Genomic DNA, 22824 nt, shown 5'->3' with positions numbered 1-22824 from the left:
CAATGGACTTCCATTTTCTTTTAATTCCTTCAGATAAGTGACTGACTATTTGTCATCAAGCTTTGAGTGGTGGCTCGACCGGAAATTGGCTGCCATTCAAGATAGGGCTGTCAACGGGTGGGATCCGAGTACGTTCTAGGTAGAAGCACTCCCGAACAGATCATTAATTGGGACAAAATCTTAGACCCAAAACCGTCCATTTTAACCTAAAATACACGTTGAAACAATAACATAGGTTTGAAACAAAACTATTTAAGCTAAAAAGACCACTTTTCTTATTTAAATCGGGAACTAAAATTTAAACTTTAATCATATATCGTTAATAAAATTGATAGAAAAATAGTAAGTTACTTATATGTTAAAACGTTAAACACCTTTATTTATCTATCTATCAGATTCGACACCTTAAACTTATGATAAGAGAAAAATTATAAGAAAAGGAAGGAAATAACATATGAGGCTAACAAAATAATCGGTTTTGGGAATGAATCGATTCGGGAGGGGCGAGAACCGAAACCGACCCAATCATTTATTTCAACATAATCATGGAACCGGATCCTTTATAAATGGTTGGGTCTACTCGGGCCAGTCGGGTGGACCCGAAGCGTTGACAGCCCCTTCAAGAACACGAACGATGAGAGCGATTGTGCTGCAGCAGGGTTGGTATCCCTTTTTCTTCTCCCTTCGGACCTGTACTTCGAGGTAAGGACCTTTCAATACCGCACTCGTTGTTCGTACCTTTGTTATTGAAGCATATGATGTTGTCCTACGACGTTGATTTTGGATTCGCACGAATTAATAGATTCTGCTAATGCAATTTCTGCCGTGTCATTGTAGGAACGTTCTAATGGGTTCGCATTGTCAACTGCCGTATCAGAATGGCTGCGATAGTGTAAGTCAACATCGCTTGTATCTGTTTAAACTTTTATATGGGCTTATGTTGCTTTATTGTCGTTTTTGTGCTTGTATCGTTCAAATTGTAACAATGAACAGCCACGGCATCGCATACGCCGGAGTCTAGAATGAGCCACTCTAACCCATTTTTTCTGTATACACTCGAAAATATTTTCTTCTCCACCTATTTCTAATTAGATATTTTTGGCAGGTGAATGGCGTGGGCGCAGAAAGAAGGCTCGGAAGTGAAACGGATTTGGAAGTGGCACGGGTATGCGTCCATTGTAAAATGTCCGCATCCCTAAATTTGAACATTTTTGGTATATATGACTTGCCAGTTGTGGAGGTGACCATAATATCCTTGGTTCTTTTGGGTGCAGGCACGAAGAATGCTCGACTTGCGGGCAAGATGCGCAACCTCTGGTAGCAATACTCTAACGAAGCCGATCAACACTTCGATGTAAGTTTCTCAATTCTTAACTTCGTCCGGTGTTCTCGTTTGTCTGTGTGTGTTACTATTTTGCTTTGGTTATATGCGTAGTTTTAGATTGCTCGAGGCTTTGCTACTTTTGGCGACCGGCTTGCCGGATCCTGCGCCTTACCTTTGTTCCCGGTTTTCGATATCAATGAAAGTATAGGAAACATCCCGTGCTTTCTTCAGTTCCGTTTCCTTTTAATTCCGTAGGATAAATGACTGGATGTTGTTGTGGGTGTGTGGGTTACTAACTGCTCAGTTGCTGTTGTTTTGCTTGTAACTTTTCTTAATTTATTAATAATCCTCATGACTGACACCTTCACGCATTGCCACTATCAGGAGATTGCATCGGCGGAGATGATTCAAGCGTTCGAATTGTAGCAGTGATCAGCCAATGCCTCTCTTGCACTGGATTCAATAATGATCTACTTTAACCCATTTCTTCTTTATTCTCTCTTAGACATTTTATTTGTCCACCTGTTTCTGATTAGAATTTCTTGACAGGTGAATGGCGTGTGTGCGGAAAGGAGACTCGAAAGTGATACTGATTCGGAAGCGGCACAGGTATGTGATTGTAGTCGAATGTGTGCATCCCTAAATTTTAAAATTTTCAGAATAAAATGTTTGCCTGTTGCGGAGGTGACAATTATATCCTTGGTTCTTATGGGTGCAGACACGAAGAATGCTCGACTTGCGGGCAAGATGCGCAACCTCTCACGGCAATACTATAACAAAGCCGATCAACTCTTCGGTGTAAGCTTCTCAATTCTCAACTTCATCCGGTGTTCTCGTTTGGGTGTGTGGGTTACTATTTTGCTTTGGTTATATGCGTTGTTTTAGTTTGCTCTAGGCTTTGCTACTTTTGGCGATCGGCTTGCCGGCTCCTGTGCCTTACCTTTGTTCCCGGTTTTTGATATCAATGAAAGTATAGGAAACATGCCGTGCTTAATTGACTTCTTTTATCCTTTAACTCCGTAGGATAAGTGACTGGATGTTTCTTGTGGGTGTGAGGGTTACTAATTGCTTTGTTCTGGTAGTTGTGCATATAAAATTTCTTAATTTTTTAATACTCCTCTTGGCTGTCTTATTTAGGCATTGCCGCTTTCAGGAAATTGCGTCTACAGAGCTGATTCAAGCATTCGAATTGTTGCAGCAACCAGCCACGGCCTCGCATGCGCTGGAGGCCAGAATGAGCCACATTAACCGTTTTCATCTATATACACTCTTAAACCTTTTCTTCTCCACCTATTTCTGATTAGATATTTTTGACAGGTGAATGGCGTGGGCATGGAAAGGAGACTCAAAAGTGATATGGATTCGAAAGCGGGACAGGTATGTGATTGTTGTAGAATGTCCGTATTCCTATGTTTTAACACTTTTGGAATATAACTTTGCCAGTTGTGGAGTAATATCCTTAGTTCCTCTGGGCAGGAATGGAGAATGCTCGATTTGAAGGCAAGCTGTGCAAGCTCTTTTGGGTGTATGACTTACTAATTTGCTCTGGTTATATGTGTAGTTTTGGATTGCTCGAGGCGTTACTTTTTGGGAGGGATTTCCGACTATTGCGCCATACTATTGTTTTCGGTTTCCGATAACAATGTAAGTATATAAGACACATCACTTGCTCAATGGACTTCCATTTTCTTTTAATTCCTTCAGATAAGTGACTGACTATTTCTCATCAAGCTTTGAGTGGGGGCTCGATCGAAAATTGGCCACCATTCAAGAGGGTTGTCAACGGGTGGGATCCAGGTCCGGTCTAGGTAGAAGCACTCCCGAACAGATCATTAATTGGGACAAAATCTTAGACCCAAAACCGTCCATTTTAACTTAAAATTTAGGTTGAAACAATAACATAGGTTTAAAACCGAACCATTTAAGCTAAAAAAGACCACTTTTCTTATTTAAATATCGTTAATAAAATTGATAGAAAAATACTAAGTTACTTATATGTTAAAACGTTAAACACTTGTATTTATCTATCTATCAGATTTGACACTTTAAACCTATGATAAGAGAAAAATTATAAGGAAAAGGAAGGAAATAACATATAAGGCTAACAAAATAATCGGTTTTGGGCATGAATCGATTCAGGAGGGGCGAGATCCGGAACCGACCCATTTATTTATTTCAACATAATCATGGAACCAGATCCTTTATAAATGGTTGGGTCTACTCGGGCTAGTCGGGTGGACCCGAAGTGTTGACAACCCCTTCAAGAACACGAACGATGAGAGCGATTATGCTGCAGCAAGGTTGGTATCCCTTTTTCTTCTCCCTTCGGACCTGTACTTCGAGGTAAGGACCTTTCAATACCGCACTCGTTGTTCGTACCTTTGTTATTGAAGCATATGATGTTGTCCTGCGAAGTTGATTTTGGATTCGCACGAATTAATAGATTCTGCTAATGCAATTTCTGCCTTGTCCTTGCAGGAATGTTCTAATGGGTTCGCGTTGTCAACTGCCGTATCAGAATGGCTGCGATAATGTAAGACAACATCGCTTGTATCTGTTTAAACTTTTTATAAGGGCTTATGTTGCTTTATTGCCGTTTTTGTGCTTGTAATTTTTTCAATTTTCTAATACTCCCCTTGGCTTCTACAGGCATTGCCACTCCCATGAGATTGCGTCTTTGGAGCTGATTTAAGCGTACGAATTGGAGCAGTAGTCCGCCGAGGCCTTGCATACGCTGGAGTCCAAAATAAAACACTCTAACCATTTTTTCTATATTCACTTCTAAACTATTCCTTGTCCACCTGTTTCTGATTTGATATTCTTGACAGGTGTAGGGCATGAGCGCAAAGGAGACTCGGAAGGGATACGGATGCGGAAGCTGCGCAGGTATGTGTTTTTCGTACAATGTCTGCATACCTAAATTATATCATTTTCGGAAGACAAGGTTTGCCGGTCGTGGCAGTGGCTATAATATCCTTGGGTCTTATGGGAGCAGGCACGAAGAATGCCCGACTCACGGGCAAGATACGCAACCTCTCGCGAAGAAACTGTAAGGAAGCCGATCAACTCCTCGGTGTAAGCTTCTTAATTCTCAGCTTCATTTGGTGTTCTTGTTTGGATGTATGGGTTACTAAATTTGATTGGTTATATGCGTAGTTTTTGAATTCTCGAGGCGTTGCTACTTTTGGCGATCGGCGTACTAGCTCCTGTGCCTTACCATTGTTCCCGGTTTCGATATCAATGTAAGTATAGGAAACATCCCGTGCTTAATTCAGTTTTGTTTTCTTTTGACTCCGTAGGATAACTGAATGGATGTTTCTTGTGGGTGTGTGGGTTACTAATTGCTCTATTACCATTGTTGTGCTTGTAACTTTTCTGAATTTGTTAATAATCCTCATCACCGACATTTTCATGCATTGCCGCTTCCAGGAAATTGCATCCGCGGAGCCGATTCAAGCGTTCGAATTGTAACAATGAACAGCCACGGCGTCGCATACGCTGGAGTCCAGAATGGGCCACTCTAACCCATTTCTTCTGTATACACTCGTAAACTTTTTTCTTTCCACCTATTTCTAACTAGATATTTTTCGCAGGTGAATGGCGTGAGCGCAGAAAGAAGGCTCGGAAGTGAAACGGTTTCGAAAGCGGCACGGGTATGCGCTCGTTGTAGAATGTCCGCATCCCTAAATTTGAACATTTTTGGAATATATGGCTTGCCAGTTGTGGAGGTGACCATAATATCCTTGGTTCTTATGGGTGTAGGCACGAAGAATGCTCGACTTGCGGGCAAGATGCGCAACCTCTCGCGTCAATACTATAACGAAGCCGATCAACTCTTTGGTGTAAGCTTCTCAATTCTCAACTTCATCTGGTGTTCTCGTTTGTGTGTGTGGGTTACTCTTTTTCTTTGTTTATATGCGTAGTTTTAGATTGATCGAGGCTTTGCTACTTTTGGCGATCGGCTTGCCGGCTCCTACGCTTTACCATTGTCCCCGGTTTTCAATATCAATGAAAGTATAGGAAACATCCCGTGCTTTATTCAGTTCCGTTTCCTTTTAATTCCGTAGGATAAATGACTGGATGTTGTTGTGGGTGTGTGGGTTACTAATTGCTCAATTGCCGTTGTTTTTGCTTGTAACTTTTCTTAATTTATTAATAATCCTCATGACTGACACCTTTATGCATTGCCACTTTTAGGAGATTTTATCGGCGGAGCTGATTCAAGCGTTCGAATTGTAGCAGTGATCAACCAAAGCCTCTCTTACGCTGGAGTCCAAAATGAGCAACTTTAACCCATTTTTTCTTTATTTTCTCTTAGACTTTTTATATCTCCACCTGTTTCTGATTAGAATTTCTCGACAGGTGAATGGCGTGTGCGCGGAAAGGAAACTCGATTGTGATACGAATTCGGAAGCGGCATAGGTATGTGGTTGTTGTCGAATGTGTGCATCCCTAAATTTTAAAATTTATAGAAGAAAATGTTTGCCGTTTGTGGAGGTGACAATAATATCCTTGGTTCTTATGGTTGCAGGCACGAAGAATGCTCGACTTGCGGGCAAGATTCGCCACCTCTCGCGGCAATACTATAAGAAACCGCTCAACTCTTCGATGTAAATTTCTCAAATCTCCAGTTCATTCGGTGTTCTCTTGTGGTTGTTTTGGTTCCTAATTTGCTTGGGTTGTATGCACAATTTTAGATTGCTCGGGGCATTGCAAATTTTGGGGATGGGCTTGCCGACTTCTGCGCCTTACCATTGATTCTGGTTTTCGATATCAATGTAAGTATACGAAACATTCCTTGCTTAACTGACTTCTTTTATTCTTTAATTCCGTAGGATAAGTGACTGGATGTTTCTTGTGGGTGTGAGGGTTACTAATTGCTCTGTTCCGGTAGTTGTGCATGCAATATTTCTTAATTTTTTAATACTCCTCTTGGCTGGCATATTCAGGCTTTGCCGCTTTCAGGAAATTTCGTCCGCTGAGCTGATTCAAGCATTCGAATTGTTGTAGCTACCAGCCACGGCCTTGCATACGCTCGAGTCCAGAATGAGCCACTCCAACCCATTTCTTCTATATACACTCTTAAACCTTTTCTTCTCCACCTATTTCTGATTAGATATTCTTGACTGGCGAATGGCGTGGGCGCGAAAAGGAGACTCGGAAGTGATACGGATTCGGAAGCGGCACAGGTATGTGATTGTTGTAGAATGTCAGCATTCCTATATTTTAACACTTTTGAAATATTAGTTTGCTGGTTCTGGAGTAATATCCTTGGTTCCTCTGGGCAGGCACGAAGAATGCTCGATTTGCAGGCAAGCTGTGCAAGATCTCACAGCTTTACTATAAGGAAGCTGGTCCAATCTTCGGTGTAAGCTTCTCAACTCTCCACTTCATTCTGTGTCCTCTTTTGGGTGTATGGCTTACTAATTTGCTCTGTTTATATGTGTAGTTTTGGATTGCTCGAGGCGTTGCTACTTTTGGGGAGGGCTTTCTGACTATTGCACCATACTATTGTTTCTGGTTTCCGATAACAATGTAAGTATATAGGACACATTCCTTGCTCAATGGACTTCCATTTGCTTTTAATTCCTTCAGATAAGTGACTGACTATTTCTCATCAAGCTCCCTAATATTTGGGCTCTAACTGGTTCATACTCCGATTTCAACCCCACTAAAAATCTTGTAACATCTTGTTGTTCCCTTTGTTGTTGCTGAACTTTAACATCTGGAGTGAGGGGATGGTAGACATTGAGTTCATTTTTGCGATTTCTTCATGCAGGCATAGTACTCTTCTAAGGTTTTGTTTCCTTGTTGCAAATTAAAGTATTCCTGATAAAGTTGATATACCCTTGTAGTATTATCTTGTCCAGATTATAGCTTCTTAGCATGTTCCCATATATCCTTAGCTGTATCTAGGAACATGAAGTTGGCACTAATTTTTGGTTCCATACTATTCCATAGCCAGATCATGATTTGAGCATCCTTTTGTTCCCAATCATCAAACCCTGGAGAGTCAGCCGGTGGTTTATCTTCTTTTACATGCTTCACTTTCCTCTTTGCCTTGAGGAAAACTTCCACTGATTTGGCCCATGGAACATAGTTCTCACCATTCAGTTTAATTGAGGTCATCTGTACACTTAGATAGTCAGAGGGAACTACCACACTTGGTTTCTGATCATTATACCCATCTCCCATTGCTGCCATGATACTCTTTCACTGTTGCTTCTAACCTAAATTCCCAGCTACCAACTGAGTGTTGTTATTAGGAGTTTGATGCTCCAGAACCTATAGAAGTCCCTAAGCACAATAATAGGTACACAAGCCTTGTTCTTGTTCACACCACTACTGATTTCACAACACCACGAACCACATAAACATCAATTCAACACTTACTAATCACATGCAAACCCTCTTACAACCACTCAACAAAGATTGTGCATCACAAGCACCACCACATAGTCATATCTGTTACACCCGGTACAGACCTGTTTAACACCTTTAAGAGGGCACTACATAACCACAAAGAACTCAGCTAGGTCACTGCATTACACTTTGCACAATTCGGCCACTTACAGCAGCCCTTACACCATTCAGCTACTGTAAACACAGTCTGTTCTTGGGATTTTCTCCAAGAACTAGGGCAACAATAAACCTAGTTCTCTAGGTTCTGATCAGTACTCGCAGGTTCTTGAAGGTTTTCTACCCAGAAATACCAGCAGCACAAGGAGAAGAAGTAACCGACCTTCTTTTGAGAATTTCAACCAACCATTCACTGCTGAAGTCATTTTCTTAATGAAGAAGGTTATGCGCAGCAGAGAGAGACGAGCTGAGATGTTTCAGACCTAGGACGAACCAGTTTTCTCCATTGACAACCCAGAAACAAAGAAAGAGAGGTCACGAACACTGCTGAGATGTTCATGAACTGAAGTAGGTCAGGAACCTTGCTCTGATACCATGTTTCGACTGCTGCTACAGTAACCCGAACCAGCAAGAGGAAGAAGAAGAAGAAGAAGAAGAAGAAGAAGAAGAAGAAGGAAAATGAAGGGACTGTCGAATCTGATGGGTTAACCCTATCAGTCGACCCCTTAATAGTAATTAGTCTCTAATTACTTGTACAAAGACTAAACTGCCCTTACTTAAGTGTGGGGCAGAGTGTCTCTTATATAACTGCCACATAAGCATACAACTTAACAAGGACAAGTTGACTAAACTACCCTTATTCGGCACTCTAACAAACATAATCATGGAACCAGATCCTTTATAAATGGTTGGGTCTATTCGGGCCAGTTGATTAGACCTGAAGCATTGACAGCCCCTTCAAGAACACGAACGATGAGAGCGATTGTGCTGCAGCAAGGTTGGTATCCCTTTTTCTTCTCCCTTCAGACCTGTACTTCAAGGTAAGGACCTTTCAAAACCGCACTCGTTGTTCAATAGGGTAATTGTGAAAGCAGTAGACATGAGTAGGAGACTGTGTTTGTACTTTGTAGGAGGTGAAGACTCTTCAAGGACAACTTTCTTGGAGCTATAAGAGAAAGGGAGAAAGAAGAAAAAAAGTAATACAGGTTTGGATTTGGAGAGGTTTAAAAAGGGATTTGGTTATTAATGGAGGGTTGTGAAGTCTTATTGGGGGGTGGTCAGTGGTGTTAAGAGGTGTTTGAATGTGCAAGGTGGTGTGAGTCGTGTGACTGATCAGTTGGACACAAGGATAAAGGTGGGAGGGGGTTTTGTTGGGTGATGCTTATACTTCTACATCTTACTTTTTGGTAGGTGGCAGGGTAGTGAGTGGTGAGGGTGCTTAAGTTGGGTTCTCTTTGGGTTCTTCTTGCCTCAATGATATTTCTTCATCCAGCGTTGTATTTTGTCCTTATTGTTTTTGGTAAAAATTTATATACTCAAGAAAGAAAATCAAGGTGTTCAGGATAGGCAATGTGATGTCTTGACTCTTGACAACTATGCCTAGATCCTTAATTTCAAATTTAGAAGCCAGGGCTTCCCTTAAGTTGTCTATCTTAGTAGGATGTTTCCATGTAACCAAAATTCCGTCATTGTTCTAATCATGATTGTTTAGGAGTCATCACCCTTCTTTACCAACAATTGCTTCAGCCCATATATTGACTTCTTTAGCATGCACACTTTTTTCTTGTAATCCTTGTTCAACTAGTTCAACTCCTGGAGGTAACTATACATAGGCCTGTTTTGGGACTTTTGGGATAGCTCCATTCAATAATGCATTTTTGACATGTAGTTGCTAGAGGAAAAATAATAAGAAGAAGCTAGAGGAAGCAGAATATGGATTGAGTTTATTTATGTCACTAGTGTGAGCATGTCTTGATAGTAAATCTCATAGGTCTATTTATACCCCTTCGCAATCAACCTTGCTTTGTATCTCTCTATGGATTCATTAGCTTTATACTTCACAATAATGTTCCACGGGAAATTTCTTAAGGAAATTTAAACTTTTTATTTCTCTCCTATTTTCTGTCGGACCAAACACAGGTAAGTAGATATCAAAAGGAATAACATGATTAGAAGGAGGTGTTGGAGCAGCAAGGGAAGCACCTGAGTCACTTTGGATCAAGGTATTTGATGGTTGTCATAGATCAATTTTGGGGACTACTTTCTGGTGACAACCGTGCACCTGCAAATCTTTTCGCTGCATATTAGAGCTAGAGTCAGAGCCGTAAGTAGGAAGCAAACTAGTAGAAAGTGAGTTGTTGGACATAGGTACTAGAATAGGTATAAATAAGCACTCCGCTCTCTTAGTGTAAAATCTCCTCCTGAAGAAAGATGGAAGTAGCATAGAAAGGCGAGACTCAAAAAGGACAAATCCCTGGTAACAAAACATTTGTTAGAGACAGGATTTTAACAACTATAACCTATTTTGGTTTCTTACAGTAAACACAAAACACTTAATCAGTTTCATTACTCTGAGTAGCTTTATTCCAGTTTTCTATTTTGTGAAAGCAACATAAGTGCTGTGGAATTAGAAAATTCTCCACTAGCAGTCTTATTAGTGTCCTTTGCCTGGACAAATGGATATGACTTTGTGCTCTGTCAATGGGGTTGGGTTTGGTTTTGGTCAGGCTTGACCTGACTTAGTATTATAAATGTGCAGAACCAGTTTGAAACCAGGCTCCATATGTGTCTGTGGTAACAAACCCAGAACCTATGTAATTATTAATTGGGACTATTGGGTCTGACCTGATAACACCTGATTACAATTGACAGCTATACTTTTAGCCTGTAATTTGACAATAAACCTACTTTTTAAAATATTTGGTAGTATATACATTTTTGAAAAATGCAAGACTATCTGGAACTATTAAGTCTGTTGTTTTAACTTCTATGATAACACAGAGCCACTATCCTTAGAAATGAGAGTCAAATATTTTAAGTCCATGTTTGTTACAATTCTTTTATTTGGGTCTGAATGTTTGTAGTTTGCTCAACTTATGATGATAGATTAAAGCAATGGTTGCTAGTTAACACTTAGTACATTAGTTTTTTGTTTATTGACCAAACAGTACTTTTTAGTAACAGGCAATATCTCCTTTGGTGTCCTTTTGATAAGAGTGATGATTGGACTGTCAAACCGTGAAGATCTGTTTGATATAGTGAATGCATGGTATCCAAATTTGGAGACTATTGCTGAGAAACTTATAGGTATTCTCTGCTGTTCTTATATGCCGGTGCTTTCAAGACTAATATAATCCTTACAAAATTGATTTCTGTTGTGTCAGAGACATTTGGAAAGGTCAATTCTTCTCCATCTTACCAGCCTGGAGGATGTGTTGGTTTTAAGCAGGTTCTCTTTAGGGTAGATAGTGCCTCTCTAGCAACTCTGTGCATAATAAGACCCCAACAGATGTCATTATTTTTCATGTTTTGTTATATATTTACAGGGATCTGCTGAAATGGTGCAAAAGAATCACAGGTCAAGGTTTTAACTTTATGGGGCTTAGCTTATCAGCTTATGAAAGTAAAAGCATTTGTCAAGAGGTTGTATTTGATTTCCACTTTTTATTCCTTCTTGTGATAATGTGATGGATGACTATCTACTTGTTTCTACTGGTTACTTAATAAACTGTGGGTTTGTATTTATTTTTGCATCTTCTTCAATTTCTTCTGAAAGTCGACTGTTAATAATGAGACAAATAGCAAAGATGTGGGGAGTACCGATGTCAGAAGCAGAAACATTATATCCTCTTAATAAGCCCATAGTTCAGGTGTCTGTCTTTTCTAATCATTGTGTCTGATACGTTTGTGCTATGAGCATCAAGTACAAAAATCTGAATTTTTTTTTTCCTGCAGGATTTGCAATCAGATTTATGAGTTGGAAGGGTTACCCACAAATGCACTGAAGGCTGCATTACATGTAAGCACTTACTCTGTTTTATATTATTTGTTGCTTACTTTCTGACATTGGTTGACTTTCCTTGATGTGTTTTCTGCAGTTACATCACTAAAAGAAACCTTTTGTGGATATCTGTAGTTCACTACATGTTCTTGAGAGGATAGCATGTTCTGTTAAGTGCAATGAGCCAGTTCTTTTGGTTGGTGAAACTGTTACTGGAAAAACAACTCTTGTACAGAATCTTGCAGTGAGGCTTGGTTAATCACTTACAGTCTTGGTATTCAGTCTAGGCAGTTTGTCATTATGATGGTTCTTTTGTGTACGGGACTCTTATCATGTGGACTAGAAATTGAATGCTAATTTGCTTATCTTGCAGAACTTAAGCCAACAAAGTGACATTTCAGACTTATTGGGTGGCTTTAAGCCTACAGATCCAAGATTTATATGAATACCTGTTTATAATTTGCTTATCTATTCCCATCCCCAAACTCAATCTCCTTTTCTGAATTTCTGCTTGTCCCTGTACTTCAATTTGCTATAATGTGGAAGGTAGGAGCCAACTGTACTAGGGATCATCTATCCTGAAATTGTAGTTTTGTCTTCTTATTGTTGTTATTACAATCTTTTATCAGTTGGTTAGCTATAAACATTATCTTGTTGTGACTGGTGATATCATATGTGTCCCGATTTTTTCCATCATGGACTTGGTATTTGATAATTGCAACTTTTTTTTTGGATAATTTGTTTGATAATTGCAACTTTCCTCCACTATGATTGGATGATGATCATCATGATCCAAGCCTTACGCCAACTATATGGGATTGGTCAACATGAATCCTGTTTCGCCATTCCTCCACTATGATTGGATGATAATAACCTTGATTGCATTTTTTTTTCTTTATAGCTTCTTTTCTTGTTGATAAAGAGGCAAAATATGACAGTACTCTTCTATGCTTGTATGCAGGACAATGGGGATTTTCTTGTTTGTCTGAGAAAACATGTGTCTGATAGGAACTGGAAAATGGTTTTAAATGGATGTCAGAAAGGCCTTGGTTTTTCCAGGAAGCAAGTTTGTGAGGTTGGTAGATCTCTATCTGGTACAAAGTGAAAGCGACCTGAGTGAAGAACTCATCCAAGCTTGGGAGCGTTTTTCCATGAAACTTGAGACAGCACGTAGAGAGATTGGCTCTTCAGCTATGGTCTTTTTGTTTGTGGAAAGAGCATTTGTGACAGCAATTAAAAATGGTAATTGGGTATTACTTGACGAAATAAATTTGGCTCCTCCTGAGATGCTACAGAGAATTACAGGGGTTTTGGAAGGAGACGATAGTTTAATTTGTTTAGCTGAAAGGGGAGATGTTGATTATATTCGTTGACATCCTGATTTTCGTATATTTGCTTTTATGAATCCTGCTACTGAAGCTGGAAAGAGGAACTTGCCATATTCGTTGAGAAGCAGGTTTACATAGTATTTTGTTAATGATGTGTTAGATGAAGAATATTTGACTCCATTTGTGAAACAATTTATGGATTACAGCAGTCCCAATAGAGAATTGGTAAATAAAATTGTGTGTTTTTACAAAGAAGCCAAGAAGGAACCTGAAGAGAGGCTAATCAGAAGCCCCAGTTCAGTTTAAGGTCTCTATACTGTGCACTGGATAGTCCTTGTTTCAAGTTTATGAACAGTATGATACCATCATATTTGTAAGGTGGAAATATGCCTCCAAATGTTCCCTTTGATTGTTTACTTCTTGGATAAGGGGAAATTGAGTGATGATGCTTTCTTGGAGAATTATGTCCTGACAAAAAGTGTCAAAGAGCATTTAAGGAACTTTGCACGTGCTATTTTCATTAAAAAAATCCCGTTCTTTTACAGGGTCCAACTTCTAGTGGAAAGACAAGCCTTGTTCAGTATCTTGCTGCAATAACTGGTCATGAATTTGTTCATATAAATAACCATGAGCATACTGATCTGCAAGAATACTTGGGCTCTAATTATTACTGATGCTCATGGGAAGCTTGTGTTTCAAGAAAGGTGTATTGGTTGAGGCTGTTCGAAATGGATACTGGATTGTTCTAGATGAGCTTAACCTTGCACCTTTGGATGTTCTGGAAGCATTAAACCGGTTATTAGATGACAACAGAGAGCTTTTTGTTCCTGAACTGCAGGAAACAGTGATTGCTCATCCAGATTTTATGCTTTTTGCCACCCAAAACCCACCAACATTTTATGGTGGGCGTAAGATGCTTTCTTGAGCATTTCGCAACCATTTTGTTGAAATACATGTTGATGAGATTCCTGAAGATGAATTGAGCACAATACTAGAGAGGAGGTGCAAAATTCCTGAAGGTTATGCGAAAAAATGGTTGAAATTATGAAGAACTTGCAGTTGCATCGCCAGAGTAGCAAAGTTTTTGCTGGAAAGCATGGTTTCATAACTCCAAGGGATCTGTTTCAATGGGCTGATTGTTTTCATACCTTTGGTAACTCATATTAAGATCTGGCCAAAGATGGTTATTTTCTTTTGTCTGAAGGGTTGCGAGATGAAAATGAGAATAAAGTTGTCCAGGAGATCTTGGAGAGACATCTTGGGGTAAAACCTGCCACAGACAACTTGTACCGGCAGGTTTGTTCCCTCCCTCCCTCTCTTGTGCTCATTATTGTCTTGACAACAGAAAGTGGAATTGCCTGTTGTGCAGTTATACTTTATTTTTGTGTTTTTAGATGGATTTTTGTTTTTTGATTGTTTATTTGAGCATGGAGTAGGAAAGTATGTCGTTCATAATCCTGTAACTTGGCAGTTCTGATCTTGTTATCTTAATCCAAGGAAGTACAGTTTGTTCATGTAGCTTCGGACATGTTTGTTCAGTTGAATGTTGACTGCTTCTGTTGGAGTTTAGATGATTGGTTATAGGGATATCATCAGTTCAGAGGTTTTTTCTTCTGTGGTTTCATTTGTCCTCTCTCTTTAGGAGTCAGGAATAATTGAGATAGAAATGATTCCTAGGTGGTAATTGGATACATTTCATGAACAAGTAGTGTGAATCATCATAGAAAATATGAATCTTTGTTAATTATCTGGAAGTCAATGTGCTACTTGAATTCCTTTTTTGGTCATTTTTTTTCCTTTTATGAAGCTGATGGGAATTTTATATTTGTGTATAAACTTCGCTAACTGTTTAACCTTTTATAATTCAGGAACCAGCTGATAGTCTTTCTGTTTTAAACTTCAGTGAATGATCAGAAGTGTCAGAGTCTTGGAAAGTATGATTTTGTGAACTTGTAAGCTGAACCTACTTCATGTGGAGGTTATATTTTCTTGTTGAGTGTTGCTTCAAGTTGCATGAGCCTGTCCTTCTTGTTGGTGAGACTGGTGGTGGGAAGACAACTGCTTGCCAGTTACTTAGCATTATTTTAAAGTTAAAATTGCATATTTTGAATTGCCATCAGTACGCGGAGACATCTGATTTTCTTGGGGTTTGTTTCTTTCTTTTACAGATTTTCTTTAATGAGGGATTGCATTTTAGTGGTTTCTTTTTGAAACTTCTGATTGCTTATTGCTGTTAGAATATGATAATCTACAAGTTAACCATCATAAAAAGTTCAGGGGTTTTATCCTGTACGAGGTAGGTCAAGATTAACAGGAGAGTTCAAATATTTGGTTGAAAAACTGATACTGTCAAAGGCTTTTCTCCACTCTCCTGGCGACAATGCATGTATTATCCTGTCCATGTCAATATTTCCTTGAATGAGGTTCTTTTACTTGCTTGATGCTTTATGTATGCTTATGCATTTCTCTCAGTGCAGATGATATCTACAGACATTGTCCAAGCTTCTTCAACTCTTGATTGGCTGACAAGAATTATAGATAGTTATAGACAAGGTGTGGTTTCACACTCTGACGTCACTGAGCAGGATCTTGATAGCCTTGAGCAAGTTAAACTAGACCTAGTTGAGCTATCCCAGAAGTGGCAGACCATATTTATGTGGCAGGATGGACCTCTTGCTGTACGAACAATGAAGGATGGGGATCTACTTCTTGTGGATAAGATATCTTTGGCTGATGATAGTGTGCTTGAAAGATTAAACAGTGTCTTGGAACCTGAAAGAAAATCGGTGGGTTGATCTTCTTGTTTGAGATTTGTTTTTATTTTCAGTTTTTATTACTATTAAAAAATTCTGATTGTACTTGGTGGGCATGGTTATTTGTTAGTGTTCAAGACACGTTTATATATTTGGACCTTTGTATGATAAAATAAAACTTGTTACTGTTTGATATTATGGCAAATTTTGAATAAACAGTGGCCAGCTTAGTGGACAGGATGTAATAATACGAACAGAATTATTCAGAATTGCAGAATGCAGATAATTATGCTTATTTTTCTTGTGGAAATTATGAAATGGTGCTAGTCAGAAAATTTAGTCTTTTTTGTACGGCAGTAAGACAAACTAAAAGTAAGAGTGCATGGGAATCTCCTTATTATTTGCATATATATTAGAAAACACTTTTCCTAATAGAGATCTCTTATGAATCATTTTGTGCTTTTCAGTTAATGCATTAAAGTAAATAAATATACTTTATTATTCCAATAAGTCTTATACTAATGCATAGCTTATGACTTGGCCATTCCCTATTAGTAATATTATAAAATTAAAAACATTGGAACGGCGCATTCCATGCCTATAAAGGATAATTAGAGCAGTTGTCATCCATTTGGAATTGTATAATTATATATTAATATATTATATATCTAGGGGTGCAAATGCAATTTGGGCGGGCTCAGGTGGGCAATTTGTTGAAATTTGAATGCACCTAGTCTGAAAGCACGTGGTCCAATGCACTGTAAATTCTTCAAATCGGATATTTTTAATTTAGAGGAACAATTTGGCAAATCCCCAACTATTGCTAGTACTCTTCTGACTAGCCATTTCCTATCTATCTCAATCGTGGTCCAAAGCAAGTTTTAAAGTATCAATTTATTTGATAAATTGATAGGTTTTCTATATATATATATGTGTGTGTGTGTGTGAAATCTTGGTTCAAAGCATTGATACATGTAATATGTGAATTTATTTGTGGTATGCAAAATATGCATATTGCAAGTTTTCAAATAGTATTGGTACTCATTTGCTTTTTCTTATTTTTGTTAAGTATTTCAAAAATAAATGCATTAGTAAGGAATTCTAATGTTTAAATTAGGGAAGATTTATGATGCTGGAAAGACATGTACCAGAAAAGCTTTGACCAATCACCCCTTAATTTTGATAAATACCATCCTATTGGTCAACATGTTTATGATACTGTTGATTGGTCACAAGTTGTTTTTTTTTTATATCCATGGGTTTGAAAAAATATACACATCAATACTTTGAACCATGATCCCAAACGTAACCACCTTGTTCTTACTTATTAGCTCTCTCTATGTCTCTCTCTCTCTAATTTTCATTGTTTTCAGTTTTTTTATTAACTAGTAAACATGTACGTGCATTTGCATGTGACAGTATTTCTAAAGCCATGTTCGTTTTTTGTAAAGTGGAGGGGGGAAAGTTTGGTCAATGGGACTGTGAATCCCATTGACCAATTTACCTGTGTTCAAATTTTAAATTTATGTGGAACCCACACAAAGTTTTATTTTCCTGGGTATCAGTTCCCTGAGTAAATGATATCCTTGCGACACTTGGGTAAATTGGTTTCCGAGTGGAGGGTAAATAAATAAAAAGTAAAATCTCAAAATTGCCCCCACAAGATAAGAATCTCTTCAACTTTTTTTCCCCAGATCTTGGCTCTACGTTTCTCCTCTCACCTCTCGGTTCTGCATTTCTTCTCCTCCATTCCGTTTTTCTCCTCTCACCCCTCAGCTCTGCATTTCTCCTCCTCCATTCTACTTCTCCAAAAATCACATTGTGTTTCTCCTCTTCCACTCCATAATCTTGTTGTGCGACATTGGTCCTCTTAGTTGTTGTTCCACTTAATCTAGTCATCGGCTATTGGTTCTCTCAGTTGCTGTTCCGCTTAATATAGTTATCGGCTCCATCGTTGATGCTTCATCCTCCTCCACTCTGTTGCCGACACCATTGAGCTGCTCGCTGCTCACTATTTTTTTCTCCATTGAAATGGTAAGAATGGTGATGTACATAATGCATCTTTTTTTTATCCAATAATGCATCTTATTGGTCATCTTTTATTACTATTTTATTTATTTCCTTTTTATTTTGACTGTTTTCATTATAAGAAAAATCAGTTTTAGCAACGGACCAAACCGTTGCAAAAAATACTAAAAAACCGTTGCTAAAAATTATAGCAACGGTTTTTTGTCCGTGGTGGATATTGGCGTGGCTAAAACTTATAGCAATGGATATTGTACACCATGGCTAAAAGTATATATAGCCACGGTTTATACTGTTGCTAATTGTAACATTTATTGCTACGGCTTTAATACGAAATGTTGCTGCAACTTGATATAGCAACGGGTGTGTTCATGGCTAAATGTATAGTCTATTATAACGACTTATAATGAACTGTTGATAATGGTACTTTTAGCATCGGTTTAAGTAAACCGTCGCTAAAGTTTCATTATTTCATTTGAATGCCTTTGCAACTTTAAAGAAAGATTACTTTCACCTATATCTGTATGGTAAAAGTGATCTTTACAAAGAAAACCTTTACACATTTACAAAAAATATCCATAGTAGTATTTGTTCAATATTCACATTTACTCAAGTCATTTCAATACAAAAAATAAAAAAAGAATTAACAAAATTTCTTCATTGTCGTCTGAACATTTGCTTGTATACGCGTGCATTATACTCAAGACCTTTGTTTTGAGTCATAAACTTCAATCTGCGAAATTCAACAAAAAAGAATATATAAGGATTAATATCAATAATTAATTAGCTAATTAATTTCTTACATAAACTTCAATCTTTCATTTACATAAGTCATTTCAATACAAGCTGATTCCTTCCCTAATCAATTTCTTACATGGGTCTAGACTCTGGACCCAAGACTGCATATATTATAATCAACCTATGCATTTCCTGGTTTCCTTTAAGTTGCAGTAGAGCTCTTTCCCACCAGACAAATGAACCCAATAATATGTATATAGTTATGTGGTTACAGGTTGGCAATCATTGGTTTGGCTTATTATTAGCCCATCCAATCTCTGAAGTTGGTCCGATTCAATATGTGTGCACTTCTGCTAGACTACTACAAACATCTCAAATTGTTGAACTGCCTAGATTGTATTATGGATCATTTAACAACCCCCACCCAAATCTGAAATATTGCTTATTAATTCTGTTCTGGTATCTTGATCTGCAGTTGCCTAGGTGATTTTTTTTAAGTAAAAATTATCCTAGGGTAGCTCACTAGGTTCCATAGCAACTAGCAATTGTATTTCCGTGATAATTGTCCATGATTTTCATAAGTGTAAACTTAAAGTATAGAAACTCAGCAACGAAGAATAATTTTATTACATTGAGTAAAGTAAACAAAGACTGAAAGGATGGCCAGCCTCAACTAACCTTCAAATTCATTGTTAAGTACAAATCCCCCTTGTTGCATTCCCCAAAACATAGAACTCGTCACCCTCTGTTTTGCCAGCAATTCAACTAAACCATGGCCCCATAATGATTTGTTTATATGCTTAGCAAATATATTCATGGCCAGATTGAGCAATCTCTAGTCTGTGGGCAGAAATTACTGTCTATTCTTTCACATAAATATGCAGGTAGTTTGAATGTCTGACCATTCAATATCCATTCTAATTCTTAAGAAATCCTATACAAAATTAGCAGTTGGATATGTTAATGACGGTGATTTGATGGTTATTTTATTTTTCTTGCATTAAAATATAGAATGGAATCTGTGATTCATAATCTGTGGTCAAGGATATGTTAATGATATCTAACCTTCCTTCTGTTTGAACTCAACCTGACAGGATTGATGAGAACATGGATGACACACTGGCAAATGAGAACATGGATTGATGAGAACTCAACCTCAACAGTATCTCATCCAACCGGTGGTTGGTGATTAAGATAATCGTTGTATTGATTGTATTCCTCATGATTTTCCTATTTTTTGGGGGCATAACATTATATCAAGAATAACTAAAAAGAAGAAATAGAAAGAAAGTGCCTTTTCAAAGGCCACGGGCCTTACACCGTCAAGTGATCAAGTCTCATCCCACATTTCAAAAATTATATTTGCAGTTTTGCACTGCCTTGTTGTACATAACATCATAAGCTTTTTGTGTGTATATACAATGAGAAGTCTACCATTATTCTTCCCTTATATTTTCTCGGGTAAGTTGTTGCTAGGATGACATGTCTTCATAGCTTCTTCTTCAGTTCTTTCCAATTTGCATTTCATTAGTGTGTTTGTGTGTTTGAAAGTTGAAACAAAGAGCATGATTAGTATAAATTCATTGAGTGGTCATGCTTATTCTCAGTTGACATTTGTGAATGAACAAAAGTACTAACTACTAACTATAAAGATTATGCATTTGGTTTGGCGAGTTTAAGATGTATCAATTATTGATTTGACTGTGAGACTGATGAACTCCAGCAAATTGTTAAAATATTGGTGGATGTTGATATTGCATTTTCTTGGAACTCCAATTGTTCTCATTGTAGTTTCATTTGACTGCAATCTGGTCTACCTCTGTCTTTCTTTACTTTGCTTCATCTTTTGTTTTTCTTGATCCATACTGCAAACAAACTAACCCATGTTGAAACTCAAAACTAAAATAAACCAGAATTTGCACTCAATAGTCAATTTGTTTACAAACATGGAAATGGGATCGCACAGATAACTAACAAGTAACAAGAGGGGACTGGGGTTCCTCTTAAGAAGTAAGAGTTAAGAGGAAACAAATAGGCCCATACTTTAGCCTAGATTAACTCCTAGGCAGAAGTCACATACCTAGATTTGCCCTTAACACATGAATATAATTCTCAAAAGATTTGACCCATGACCCAACAAGGATTTTGGTTTTGTATCAGGTCTGAGTCTGAAAAGAACTAATCCAAACATTACCAACTAAGATATTTACCACTGTTAATTACTCAATTTTCATGTTTAAAAGAACTGATATTTAGCCATCATCGTGTCTAAAGAACACAGGCTTCGGTTCCACCAAATGGACTTAATTTATAACTAAGTTTTAGGAAATGGACTTATATGTTATACACCCAACCGTTTGCCAAATCCTTTAAAATGCCTTTACATTCTAACAATTGACTAATTGTATCAATATTGTCACATTCCATTGGCACGTGATTGTTGTAACTTTTTAAAACCCAATTTTCTCCTTAAAACCATTCACATTCCATTGTTGTTAGATTTGACAAGGGTCACCAATTTTCAAGAACCTACACCTAGCTATTTCTTATAACTTCATGTGGACCAAACTAGATTAGATTTTAAACTTTTTACTGATTTTCAAGGGGAAATTTTCCAAGAGATGAGGGTTATGTAAGCCATGGAGCTACATGGTGCAGTAGCATAACTAGGGGTGCAAATGGATCAGATCATGATCCGATTTGATCCTATTTGATTGAATTTAGTTCACCTCTGTTCAGATCTTCACATCAGATAATATGATCCGACCAGAAAGTGGATCAGGTTAGGATCAACCCAATTACAAAGGGTTAGCAAATGGAGAAGATATGGGAAGATGAGGAGGATGAAAACAGACCTTTGTAGAAGATGAGGATGAGAACTCCAATTTCCAGAGACGAACTTGTGTTCCTTGTCTGCTAAGCACCTAAAACACATGGAAGGAAAAACGTTCTTGATAAAAAAAATGCAAAAATAAAACATGGATGATGTGCGAAATGGAATTCTGTCTCCTTGCCGTCTAAGAAGACGAAGACAAGGTTACCTTCTCTAGAGAAGACAAAGACAATATCCTATCTCCTTGTCGTCTGAGATCTAAGATCAAAGTTGATGGAGGAAGAGAAGGATGTTTTTCGTAGAATAAAACACCAAATAGCATGAAAGCCTGAAAGGGGATGTGAGTATTTACCGGAGGTCGTAAACCTCGCTAGAGATGAAAGATAAAGTGGTTGGAGTTCGGACCGTTGTAGAGGTGGGAGATGAGAACAGTTCACCCTCGACAAAATTTTCTCACTCGTCTTGCAACTTTTGTGTCTCACTAGGGTCACACCTATTTAGTGAGACCCGCGTCTCTTATTTTGAGAATACTAATCCCATCTCATCGCATCATATCTCTCAAAACAAACATGAGAAAATAGAAATATTCGGCGAATATTCTTATTTTCTCATCCATATTGCACGAACCAAACGGACTGCAAGGGAAATGTTCTATATTTTTCCTTTTATATGTTCTAACCTCACCTCTAATCTTGCCTCCTTCACTTTTGCTTCCCCACTCCTTTAACCCCTAACTCTTTCTCCCCTCCATTCTCCTCTACTGAACCTCTATCCCCTTTTCCTCCTATACTCCCCAATAGCTCTTCCACATCCCTTGTTTCCTTTGCCCCTTCAACCCCATCCACCTCATGTCCTTTTCTTCTCCCCCTTTTCTGCGACTCTACTTTCAATACTTCTCGACAAAGGCAAAATAATCTCTCCACTCTATTTTTTATTACTACCATATGTTTTAAGGGTTCAGTTTAATACATGTGTTGGACATTATTGGTAACCTAATTTCACATGTTCATATTTGTAGGTTTATTTGGAGTGAACCCATCTATAAATCCTTATCCACGAGTACAAAATGTTCATATTGCCTGGAGTGAAACCATCTATAATTTCACATGTTCATATTGCTTGGAATTTGTAATAGCTTGAAACTTGTTTTACATTGTGTACAAAATCAAATCAATGGTTGTGCATTTTGGTTGGTCCATCATCATCTGGTAAAATTTCAATTGTTAGGTTACTTGCCCAGCTCACTGGAAATGTGCTAATGAATTAAATCTTTCATCTACAACTGATATTTCTGAATTGCTTGGGTGTTTTGAGCAACACAACGCTTTTCGCAATTTTCGTTGTGTTATTGTACAAATTGAGTAGTACATTGGTGAATACTGTGATGCTTATTTTGGAATCATCAAAGGAGGCATTTATAATTGAGAGTGAAGATTTAATATCCAAGTGGCTAGATTTATCGT

At 38.0% G+C, this 22824-nt stretch overlaps 1 protein-coding gene and 1 long non-coding RNA gene across 18 annotated transcripts; both read left to right on the top strand.

Annotated features, from left to right (window-relative positions):
• The first annotated feature begins 786 nt into the window (after nucleotides 1-786).
• LOC148873445 (uncharacterized) lies at nucleotides 787-3464 on the top strand. 3 transcript variants are annotated; one of them, XM_088966645.1, is made up of 9 exons: nucleotides 787-892; nucleotides 1106-1165; nucleotides 1275-1354; nucleotides 1709-1933; nucleotides 2043-2122; nucleotides 2478-2552; nucleotides 2642-2701; nucleotides 2886-2968; nucleotides 3056-3464. In XM_088966645.1, the coding sequence occupies exons 5-9, from the start codon at nucleotides 2072-2074 to the stop codon at nucleotides 3201-3203; spliced, it is 417 nt and encodes a 138-aa protein (XP_088822771.1). In that variant the 5' UTR covers nucleotides 787-892; nucleotides 1106-1165; nucleotides 1275-1354; nucleotides 1709-1933; nucleotides 2043-2071; the 3' UTR covers nucleotides 3204-3464. The 3 variants fall into 3 exon arrangements, with proteins under 3 accessions (XP_088822771.1, XP_088822770.1, XP_088822772.1); XM_088966644.1 differs by having other exon boundaries at nucleotides 2462-2552; XM_088966646.1 differs by having other exon boundaries at nucleotides 2462-2552; nucleotides 2801-3464.
• A 1621-nt stretch (nucleotides 3465-5085) lies between these two features.
• On the top strand, nucleotides 5086-16073 carry LOC148873444 (uncharacterized). 15 transcript variants are annotated; one of them, XR_016098524.1, is made up of 17 exons: nucleotides 5086-5166; nucleotides 5522-5595; nucleotides 5687-5746; nucleotides 5856-5934; nucleotides 6022-6102; nucleotides 6274-6513; nucleotides 6613-6692; nucleotides 6774-6859; nucleotides 10862-10990; nucleotides 11068-11144; nucleotides 11230-11326; nucleotides 11460-11553; nucleotides 11639-11702; nucleotides 11782-11958; nucleotides 12646-14308; nucleotides 14881-15159; nucleotides 15490-16073. It is a non-coding gene; the product is annotated as an uncharacterized LOC148873444 (long non-coding RNA). The 15 variants fall into 15 exon arrangements; XR_016098533.1 differs by having other exon boundaries at nucleotides 5522-5746; nucleotides 6335-6513; XR_016098531.1 differs by having other exon boundaries at nucleotides 5522-5746; nucleotides 6290-6513.
• Nucleotides 16074-22824: the final 6751 nt, after the last annotated feature.

Source organism: Nelumbo lutea, chromosome 1 (genome assembly GCF_056320005.1).
Source record: "Nelumbo lutea isolate HS-2025 chromosome 1, American lotus-T2T, whole genome shotgun sequence".
Classification (NCBI taxonomy): domain Eukaryota; kingdom Viridiplantae; phylum Streptophyta; class Magnoliopsida; order Proteales; family Nelumbonaceae; genus Nelumbo; species Nelumbo lutea.
This window is presented reverse-complemented; position numbering and strand designations above follow the sequence as displayed.